Source organism: Gadus macrocephalus, chromosome 1 (genome assembly GCF_031168955.1).
Source record: "Gadus macrocephalus chromosome 1, ASM3116895v1".
NCBI classification, from domain to species: Eukaryota; Metazoa; Chordata; class Actinopteri; order Gadiformes; family Gadidae; genus Gadus; species Gadus macrocephalus.
The window spans coordinates 22,284,820-22,296,435 of NC_082382.1; the positions used below are offsets into that span (position 1 = coordinate 22,284,820).

Sequence of the window (11,616 nt, forward strand, 5' to 3'; positions counted from 1 at the left end):
CACATGCATCTGTCTCTCCTTATCAAACGATACATTATCAATACTCTCTCCTTATCAGGCTGTACATAATCAATTATTTCTCCTTATCCAGCTGTAGTTTACATTCAAGCTTTCTACACGGAGAAGGCAGATTTACACTAGATTTTACATTTACACTAGTTTTAATCCTGGAAACAAACCAATTATCTCACAAATTATTCATGAACATAAAACATTTGGTTCAGAGCAAAAAACAATGTAAGGAATCTAACAAAAGTAAGGAACCCATCCCATAATCATTGCGGACCTTTCCTACGACTTCCAAGGCGCGCTTCTTTGTTAACCTTTGTCATTATTAGTGTTTATACAAGTTTTTTAATATATTTTGAGTGTGTGTACAATGTTTTATATAGTGTATCTAGTGTTGACGTCGACATAGTGCTTCGTTCCTAAACTGCTCTCACCGCTCGTGCGTCCAACAATGGCGGTTCATGGTTCCCGACGGGTCTAGTTGCTACGACAACGAGTGGTGATACATTACTCTTTACTCGTCTTTAACACATGTTAATTCAGTTACGTATTCATTCAACATTATATATTTCTATGCTTTATCCTACCCAAATTATGGTATAACACTGCCATATGGTATTTATTATTATTCACTGCAGCATGATAACGACATAACACTACATAAGTACAACTCATGTCAGCTACCTTAGTAGCCGGCCTGCAACACTCACCAGAATCCTGTACGTCTTCTCTTTCAAGCTGACCCTCACAAACACTCCAGTATGAGGACTGACTTGTACTGGTTTTCACCCATTTGGACACTGGTCCTCATCCAAAGGGACGTCATGTCGACTCTGCAGTAAATGATTATCGAGTTCAGCGGCAGCAGTAATCGAGGGCTTGACTTTCGCGCGGGCAGTCAAGCCGGTGCCTGACCATGGTAACAGGGGGCTCAACCAATCAAAGACGTGTCACTTTAGCATGTTTGGTAGTGTGGTGCTTTTAAATGCCCATCCCATATACCATCTTTTCACAATCCCTTGGCTCATGGTAAGTACACTTTGGATGGATACGACATAATGGCTCTTAATCAAAACCTCTATTCAGAATATGAATGGGATTTTCCCTTCCGGAACCGCCATATGCTTTATAGGAGGGTCCTTCTGTGTATCCAGAGGGCTAGGGTTTTCTATGGCTGAGCACCAAATGTGTGGCCACGCCTTCACACCTCCTGCTAGTATGAAGGATTTATTTTTGAATCTTTACAACCTGGGCTGAACAGTTAAACCTCAGTCGTTTACATTGATACCTCAGTAGTCAACATTTGAACTAAAGTTTACATTTAAACTACAATAATTTTTAAATGCAACAAATATGTTGAACACGATACATTCTTAATCTGGATTTCAAATATGGTGGTACTATAGTATTTAAAATTTGATAAACATAAAATGTGTTTACAAATAAGTCAGCCCATGAAATGTGTTTTGTGGTCAAGCAGAGGGAGTATAGTATGACATCACACTGACCAGATTACATCATGTGTGACATCACACTGACCAGATTACATCATGAGTGACATCACACTGACCAGATTACATCATGTGTGACAACACACAGACCAGATCACATCATATGTGAGTGACAATCACACTGACCAGATAATATGGTTAACATGCTAGTTGTTGGCTTGCTACTGGTTTCAACGCTAGCGGGGGAAATGCTGACGTCTCCTGGCTTGCGGGTCCCAGGGATAGCATCGGTGCTAGCATCGGTGCTAGCAGCATTGTGCCCAGCCCCCCGTTTCCAGGAAGCCGGCTGGCTGTTTCTCTTGGGTAAATTGAGACTGAGAAGCTGAAGACACGGTTCAGCTGCTGGATCTGGTTCAAACCAGACTGAATGTCAGAGGCCAGCGGAGCAGCTGCCCTAAACAGGAGGTGGAGGGCCTTATTCAGACAGGAGGAGGCGTTGCAAGCAGAGGGGCCTTACTAGGACAGGAGGACGGAACTTACCGACGGAGGAGGTGCCAGTAGATGAACCTTATGACACGAGGAGGTGCCTGGTTCAGACAGGAGGAGGGGCCTAGCCCAGACAGGAGGAGGTGGAGACGGCCAACTTCATACCAAGGCCAAGGCCATGGCCATGGCCATAACCCCCGACATAGTGATATCTACACTGCGATAAAGTTCTGGATTCATTCAGGGAGATTGATAGTGACGGCGATGTCGTGGGGTATGATATATAGTGAGGGTGGTGTAGGCTGAGGACTTCAGTGAGCATGCAGAGAGAACGGGTTTATTGGAGCAGGAACAGCTTCAGTACATAACAACACACTCAGAGAGAGAGACAGGAGGAGGAGGGAGGAGAGAGTTCCCTTCCTAGAAGAGACCATACAGGAGGTTCAACTTTCCCCTTCTTCTCTGTAAACTGAGCCAGACCTCCTGGCTCGGAACAACAAGGCTCTTATTTATCACCCTCTACATTTCTTTAACCCATTTGGTCCAACTTGTGTCCTACAGTGAAAAGGACGGATCATCGACACCTGGCTCCATTTCCCCACAAATCAACCGCTCCTCATACAACGTAAAAATACCAATAAAGTTTAGACATTCGATGAACAGTGCAGAAGAAGAGTCGCACGGTGAAGCATGGTCCGAACATGAAGTCTGAGGAGCAGCCCCTCAGGATCTAACCGACTGGCAGGAGAAGCCCGAGGCTAAAGTCCACTGCCCCGAGCCAACAGGTGTCGGGCCCACCTGTCGGTCCTAGCAGGGGATTGGCTCCGGAACTCCCCCTAGCACTGACGGCCGGTAAACCGCCTAAGGAAGCTAGCGCTTTAGCTTTAGCCAACATGGCATTCACATAACATTACTTCAAACCGTGATAAAAGAAACCCACTGAACAGTGAGCACATCGCAACAGAGTAAAGCCCTGCTCTCCATACAGCGTTAGCATGAGGGCTAGCCTCCTCATGCTAACTGGAGGCTTAAAGCAGGCTTGGGTAGAGAAGAGTCCTATTGGTACTGTTCTTGGGGGGGGGGGGGGGGGGGGTTTCTTTGTTTCCAGTTTGTCTCCGCTGGAAACAAACTGGTTGCAACCGCTCCAAAGGGACATCGGTTATCAGGAAGTGACGTCATGTGCGTGAAGTGGTGGAGGCAGACGGAGCTTGATGAAGGTGAAGCGGGGAGCTTCAGTCTGACTTCTTGTCCCTGGAGTCTCCGCTGGCCTGAGGGGGGGGGGGGGGGGGGGGACAGAGTCATGGGATGTCATGTGATGTCATCACCCTCAAACAACGTTCTTGTGGTTGATGAGCAACACCACCAGGAGCTTCATACTGATGAAGACCATTATCCCTGAGGGGGGGAAGGGGAGGTCTAAGGAACCTTTCTGCTATGGCTGCAGAACCTAGGCTCATGAAGCGGCTCATTGAGGGAAGGTTCAGACCAGCAGCACGACGCCGAGGACTTCACTGAGGTTAACACCCCTATAACAGCAGAATGGAACGACCCGTTGGCTGGGACAGACCATTACATCTATGTCTATCCCTACACACATGTGTATGAACTGGGGCTGGGTAAAAATATCGATTCATCAATGCACTACAATTGATTTGTAGTGCATCGATTAAATCGATTATTTCCATTTATAAAAATATAAATAAAAGCATACTCATTGTAAACTAGAAGTGAGTATGCCTAAATGTAAATGCCCTTTTACATTTGTCCATGTTATGATTATTATTTTTATGCTGCAAGTTTAGCTCAGGAACAGTACTATACAATGGTGGATTCTCTTTTTGCTAGTTAAAGCACAATGAAATGGTTAATTAATTTTGAAATGGTTGATTCTAAATAATATTTTGGTATTTTTGTCATCTGCACGTATTATTGAATCGATATCGAAGCAATTGGATCGGTATCGAAATCGAATGAACACCTAAAGAACCGAATTGAAAGGTACCTGGGAATAGCCAGCCCTAGTATGAACGTGTGTTGAGTCAGTGTGTGTGCGTCTCACCAGCAGAACGCTGTGCTCCCCCAGCAGCCGGTCGTACTCCACGGTCAGGTTCTCTGCCTGGGACTTCATGGCCCGCACGTCGCTGTCCGACTTCTGGAGAGCTGGGAGACACCGTGGAGGAGTCACTCAAACGTTCAGGCACACTGCACCTCAATGACCCTTCTCCATACTGTAACCCCTACCTGCTCCCCATGACCCGTCTCTGTACTGTCTATCCCCTACCTGCTCCTTAATGACCCGTCTCTGTACCGTCTAACCCCTACCTGCTCCTTAATGACCTGTCTCTGTACTGTCTAACCCCTACCTGCTCCTTAATGACCTGTCTCTGTACTGTCTATCCCCTACCTGCTCCTTAATGACCTGTCTCTGTACTGTCTAACCCCTACCTGCTCCCCATGACCTGTCTCTGTACCGTCTAACCCCTACCTGCTCCTTAATGACCCGTCTCTGTACTGTCTAACCCCTTCCTGCTCCTTAATGATGTCTCTGTATTGTCTAACCCCTCCATAACGACCCGTCCCTGCTGCCAAAGAAGGCAGACAAAGGTGTTCTCCTCCAGCTGTAGCCGGGCATGGCAAAGCATCCTCCATTAAACTGTCAGGGTTTCTGATCCCAGAAACACTTCGTAAAAGGGGTGCATTCCTATTCGGCAGAAGCACCTTTCATTAAAATAAAGAAGGCACCCGACAATAAATTAGATGGGTTGGGCCAACTAAGGTCTAGGATGAAGATGCCAGTGAGGAGTGACACATGGCTTATCAGGTGGTGACCGTGAACCTGGAGCCTCCTCACACCTTGCTCTCAGAGGAAGCCCTGGCCTCGCGCCCCGCCGGCTGCATGAGGCGCTAGCCCAGTCCTCACCTTTCTTGGCGGTGGCCAGCTCCTCCCTCAGAGTCTTCACCTCCTGCTCCAGGTCCTCCTCCTCTTCTCCAGACTTCTTAGCGCCCGCATCAGGAACCTTTAGCCCCGCCCCCTTCAGCTTCTACACCGGGCAGACAGGCAGTGTGTTGTTGTAACCATGGTGACACAGGCTGACTGGATGGTTAGCAGTGTACCCGTTTACCAACTGGATGGTTAGCGGTGTACCTGTTTACTGACTGGATGGTTAGCGGTGTGCCTGTTTACTGACTGGATGGTTAGCGGTGTGCCTGTTTACTGACTGGATGGTTAGCGGCGTACCTGTTCTCTGACTGGATGGTTAGCAGTGTACCCGTTTACTGACTGGATGGTTAGCATTAGCGGTGTACCTGTTCTCTGACTGGATGGTTAGCATTAGCGGTGTACCTGTTCTCTGACTGGATGGTTAGCAATGTACCTGTTTACTGACTGGATGGTTAGCGGTGTACCCGTTTACTGACTGGATGGTTAGCGGTGTACCCGTTTACTGACTGGATGGTTAGCATTAGCGGTGTACCCGTTTACTGACTGGATGGTTAGCATTAGCGGTGTACCTGTGTTTTGACCAGATGGTTTGCGTACCTGCTGCAGCTGGTCATTCTCCTCCATGAACTTCTTGGCAGCGTTGCTAGCACCCTCTGCCTGCTTCTTGAAGGCCTCGTTGGACGCCATCAGAGAGGCCTGCTGGGACAGCAGGGTTGCTATGCGACGGAGAAGTCTGAAGGAGGAGGGGGGGGGGGGGGGGGGGGGGGGTACAGAGTCATCGTCATGGCATTCCTATGTGAACCGAAACTCACTCCCACCCTCTCCGAGCTGAAGCTCAGTGAGGGAGTATCCTGGTATACACTAGTACAGTAGTACTAGTCTTGGTATACACTGCAGTAGTAATAGTATTTTGGTCTACACTACACTACTCTATACACTACAGTAGTAATAGTATTTTGGTCAACACTAGTCTTGGTATACACCACAGTAGTAGTAGTAGTAGTAGAGTCTTACAGGCAGAGCAGCAGGGCGAAGCCGGCGATGTACTCGTTCCTCTGGGCCCTGAACAGCTTCATGTGGATGTGCTCCACTGCTGTGGGGTTATTGACCAGGTCCACCTTCTCTGGGACGCTGTACTTCCTCACCTCGCGGAACGCATCTACACAGAGATAGACACATGATACAGATTGATATACACACTTGAGATAGATGCATTACATACCCAGAGATACTTGCATACATACACATACATACATACATACAGCTATCAACCCACCAATGAGCAGGAAGACCAGGATGGCGATGGCCACCATGAAGGAGGTGTTGCCGTAGAGAGCGATGGTCTGGACCATGCGGGACTTGAAGAGGCGACTCCACCTTGACACACATGGCACACACCGACTTCATTCTCCACTGAAACTGTTCATAGTCAACAGGCCAGCACTGCCCCCTAGAGGAGGAACCACCTCACTACACAACAGGCTATCAGCAAGAAGAGTCATGGGACTACAGTAATAACACCCACTCAGTGAGTGGTTTATTTGTTTACAGGCTGATCACTATCTCTTCACCGAGATAGAGAGATATCTATCTCGGGTCAAAGAGAGACATCTCTCTCGAGATAGAGCCTGAGAATATAGTTTGACAGTATTTACCTTAAAAAGAACATAGTGTACCATAAAGCCAACGCTACGCAACGCAGTCTGAGTTTGGTAATGTTAAGGTAGGGTGACGGTAAGTAGGTTAAGGTGAGGATACTGACCTCTTGGGTGAGATGAAGGGGATGCAGAGCAGCAGCACCAGGAACACCTCCATGTAGAGGAAGGTGGCCACGGCCATCCACTGGAGACTCATCCTGTCTGAAGAACACTACACTCACTACAGGTCCAGTACACACCCCTACTGGTCCGGTACACCACATTCACTACGACCCCCCCCCCCCCCCCCCCCCCCCACCCCCCTCTGGTCCAGTACACCACTCCCCTGCTGTACACTCCCCTCCCTCCAGCTACATGACAAATAAACCTAGTCGAACGTGACTATAACATTACTACTAGTGCAGTACATAATACATACCTCACAGTACAGTAATTCGTCCCTCATAAATACTGCAGTACTACTAGTATACATTGTGTACAGTACTACAATACAACAGTGATACAACAGTACTTCATACCTGCGAAGTCGAACCAGCGATCGATGGCGTTGTTAGCATGAATTACATATAACTAATACTTCTAACATATACAAATCGTACTAAACTAATACTATATAAATAATATATGTAATGATACTACATGACTCTACTTACCGAGGATAGAAGTAGAGACGAGGAGTGGAGAAAAACTGGCCGGTTAGACCTCACAAGCTAGGCTAGTTAGCTTAGCTCTCTGTCAGATAAACTTCCGCCTTCCGCTTTTAATGCCAGCTCATCACAGCATCCGCTGCTCTGATTGGACAGCAGGCGGTTGCGTCCCAATTCAGAGATTGTGCGTTGTATGTATCAGAAATTGAAAGAAAAATGTACTGTTCTTCTGTCTGTATGTACAGTAGGTCTATGAACAGACAGTCAGCATGTAAACTACATATAATGTTTACATGTGACCAGCAATTAAACGACAGTAATGTTTACATTTGACCAGGAATTAAACTACATGTAATGTTTACATGTGACCAGGCATTAAACTGCATGTCATTTTTCATGGGGCCTGTGATAGCCCTACATGTCATGTTCCCAGAGGACAGCAGGGGGAGCCCTCTGCTTTGTAAAGTCTGCTCGCTCGCCCTTCCAAATCACCATCAGATTTTAATATTTCACATTTTCATTTGGACATTCAATTATGATGTTTTTTTCGTTTTCTAGAAACACAGCCCATTATTTTCTGCGGTGATATTTTGCTCAATGCTTGCAGTATATTTATATAGTTAATTAATCCGATCTCTCTGATACAGTATGGTAGAAATGTAAACGAAAATGTTTGGTGACATTATAATAAGCATAAAAAATCATTTAAAATTCTATTTCTTTAATTTAGAGGTCTTGGCAAATATTTTTTTTATTCATATTAAATTCGCATGATAATTATTTCATGAGTTTAGAGGGGGAGGGAGGGACACAGAATGTCAGACAGAGAGACAGACAGGCACGTTTTGTCCTAATCTGACAAATGATCATCCTTCATAAATAAAGAATTAGCAACAAAGTCTTGTGACCAGCTGCCAACCAATCATAAATAATGCAGCAGTCTAGTCTGGGCGGTTGCTAGGCAGGCTATAGTCCGGCCCAGGTCCTATAACCAGGTCAGGTCTATGTATTAATCACTTATAACCAGGTCAGGTCCATGTATTGATCACTTATAACCAGGTCAGGTCCATGTATTAATCACTTATAACCAGGTCAGGTCCATGTATTGATCACTTATAACCAGGTCAGGTCCATGTATTGATCAATTATAACCAGGTCAGGTCCATGTATTAATAACTTATAACCAGGTCAGGTCCATGTATTAATCACTTATAACCAGGTCAGGTCCATGTATTAATCACTTATAACCAGGTAATGTCCATGTATTAATCACTTATAACCAGGTAATGTCCATGTATTAATCACGTATGAAAGGACTTCAAATCAGGATACTTGATGGAATAGTACTAGTAGAGTACTACTGTAGTATTTTCCTGTAGGATAGCTCAGTATACTATTGTGCTGAGGTATAATACTGTAGTAGTCTTGCATTATTTTTGTATAGTCCTGTAGTAAAGTACAGTATACTGTTCCACTGATGTATAATACTGTAGTAAAGTCCTGTAGTACTGTAGTATATTCCTGTACATTATACTATAGTGCTGAGGTATACTACTGTAGTACTGGAATACAGTATTCATGTATTTATGGGAGCATTGAATCAATGACCACACTAGATGTAATCAAGTAAACACACACACAAACACACACACACACTCACACTATGTGAACTAACGCACACACACCCATATACACACACACACTGACTCAGCAGAGTTGCCCGGTATTGGTTGCCATGGTGATCCCATCCTTACAGAATGCTGAAGTGGTCCAATTACACTCTCGTCTGGATCCCTAATTGATTGATTACAAGCCTGATGGACGCCAATCTTAACGACCCATTAGCTAATTGGTAGGTGCTTTACTGACAGTGTGTGTGTGTGTGTGTGTGTGTGTGTGTGTGTGTGTGTGTGTGTGTGTGTGTGTGTGTGTGTGTGTGTGTGTGTGTGTATGTGTGTGTGTTTGTGTTGATGTTTGTGTGTCTGCTGGTCAGGGAGGAGGGGGCTGGCCAGCTGATGGGGTAACCCTCTTCAGGTAAGGTGCACCAGCCCAGGCTCCGTCAGGTTAGTCTCCTCCATCACAGGCAGGTGGGGCCTGCTCCACCTTCCGTACATCACACATGTTATATCATTAAATTATACATCACTGCAGGTCTTACTGATGACATGTTATACACTACTTTATCACTGTTACTATAACTAGTAGTATTACTAGTGTATTAACTCTACAGAGTCTGCTCATAGCTGAGTGTGATTGAGTTTGTATTTGTATTATTATGTGTGCGTGTGTGTGTGTGATTTATTATGTGTGTGCGTGTGTGTTTGTGTGTTATTATGTTTGCGTGTGTGTTTCTGATTCAGTGTGTGTGTGTGTGTTTGTGTTGTTGTGTTTGTGTGTTTCTGATTGAGCGCGTGTTTTTATGATTGAGTGATTGAGTGTGTGTGGGGGGGGTTTCTGATTTGTGTGTGTGTGTGTGTGTGTGTGTGGGCATCGTAATATCATATTAGTATTGATTATTGATTCTTATTTTGCATATTCACAGATACACACGCATGCACCCACACACACACACACACAAACAGACTCAATCACAAAAACACACCCTCACTCACTCAGTGTGAGTGTGCGGACACACAGATATACAGATACACACAAACACCCACAAACACACACATAGACACACACATCCAGGTCCAGATCATGACATCACAAAGGAGAGTCTCAGTGTTTCCGACACTTTAGTGAAATCACACAACTATACAAACTGAGCAGAAGGCAATGGCAATGGTAGAAAAACAGACAGTTACATGAAATATCATCAGCAATACATCACAACTCAGGAAACAAAACAAGGCGATGGACCCAGAACTTCATGGAGAGTCGAGTGTGAATGTGTTCAGGCATGGTGTGAAAGAGAGAGAGAGAGAGAGAGAGAGAGAGAGAGAGAGAGAGAGCGAGAGAGAAAGAGATGTACTGAATGTTGAAGGCTTTTGGTTATTTTACAAACTAATAAAAGCATGTTCACCTGGCACAATAAATATGATCAAATAAATATCAATAAATACATGGAACCACCTGACTGTGTGTGTGCGTTTCAGCATGTGTGTGTCTCAGCCTCCAATCCTCCCAGTATGTGTGTGTGTGTGTTGGATCATGTCGATGACGTCTGATTGTGTGTGTGTGTGTGTGTGTGTGTGTCATGGGGAGCATAGTTCAGTCATACACAAAACACACACACACACACACACAAAGACAGTGTTTGCTACTATAGCCATCCCTGCTTCACATAATTCTTTCATTCTTTTCCTTATCGCTCTTCTTCCTCTCTTTCCTCACCCCTTCTTCTCCTCCCTTTCTCTCCCTCTCTCCCCCCTACCGCTGTAGTACTGTGTACCAGCGGGTGAGACAGGCTGGGGGAGACAAGTTGGGGGAGACAGGGAGGTCAGGGTAGCTGATGGCTTTAAGTTTAGAGTTTATTGCTCTGATCCATAAATTATATCTACTATCTCTTTCTTAATATTAAACACCTGTTACAGACACACAGACACACACACCCTCACACACACACACACACACACACACACACACACACACACACACACACACACACACACACACTGTGTGTGAGTGAAGATGATATGATAGTGGTGTTGCTCCCTGTACCCCCTCCCCCCCCCCCCACCCAACCCCCCTCGACGGACCGCACACAGCTGCTCCCAGGACCCTAACCCCAGACCTGGCCTCTAGCTCCTAGCTCCTGGACCCTAGCTCCTAGCCCCTAGCTCCTGGCCAGGAGCTGATGAGTCCTGTCCGGTCCATGCCGGTCCGGACCGTCTGTGGTCTCTAACCCTGGGTTCTGGTCCTGGTTTTGTCCACTCCACACAGTAGCCTTGTATGTTTCTTAAAATCCACAAAGTTCTTATTACACATTAATAATCCTTCTATATTTCATCAGCATTATTTCACTATTTTACAATTATGGCCACAAGTCCTAAAACAGAGTCTTGTGTTCAGTCCGGATGACTCCAGTCCGGGTTTTGATGTGTTTTGGTCCAAGTCCGGTCCAGCTCCGTCCAGATCTGGCTCCGGGCTTTACATGGCACTGTAGCTCTGCACAGTATATCCCCCAAGCATGGCACTGTGTGTGTGTGTGTGAGTGTGTATGTGTGTGTGTGTGTATGTGAGTGTGTATGTGTGTGTGTGTGTGTTTGCGTGAATGTGTGTGTGTGGGGGTGGGTGTGTGTGTATGTGTGTGTGTATTCAGTTGACGATAATAATCAAGCGTTTCTGATCACGTTTCCATGACAACGTGAGAGTGTTGGAATGTATCGGTTCTTCCTCTCCGGTCTCCACAGTCTTCAGTGGTCGGCAGTAAGTTACTAAATAGTCTGTCTGGCCAATCACAGGCCAGCGGCCATTTGGAC

The 11,616-nt window shown here is 45.8% G+C and overlaps 2 protein-coding genes across 2 annotated transcripts in view; both read right to left on the reverse strand.

Moving 5' to 3' along the window:
- Positions 1-2,261: 2,261 nt before the first annotated feature.
- On the reverse strand, positions 2,262-7,351 carry bcap31 (B cell receptor associated protein 31). The gene is made up of 8 exons (XM_060052938.1): positions 7,199-7,351; positions 6,650-6,746; positions 6,164-6,264; positions 5,902-6,046; positions 5,485-5,620; positions 4,867-4,987; positions 4,006-4,106; positions 2,262-3,214 (listed from the first exon to the last, which is right to left on the reverse strand). Exons 2-8 carry the CDS (start codon positions 6,739-6,741, stop codon positions 3,179-3,181), a joined length of 732 nt encoding a protein of 243 aa, XP_059908921.1. The 5' UTR covers positions 6,742-6,746; positions 7,199-7,351; the 3' UTR covers positions 2,262-3,178.
- A 2,565-nt stretch (positions 7,352-9,916) lies between these two features.
- LOC132463987 (plexin A3-like) overlaps positions 9,917-11,616 on the reverse strand; it is a 12,913-nt gene continuing 11,213 nt past the window's right edge. Inside the window, exon 18 of the mRNA XM_060060131.1 lies at positions 9,917-11,616. This exon is cut by the window's right edge and continues 883 nt beyond it. The gene's annotated coding sequence lies outside the window, so the exon portion shown is untranslated.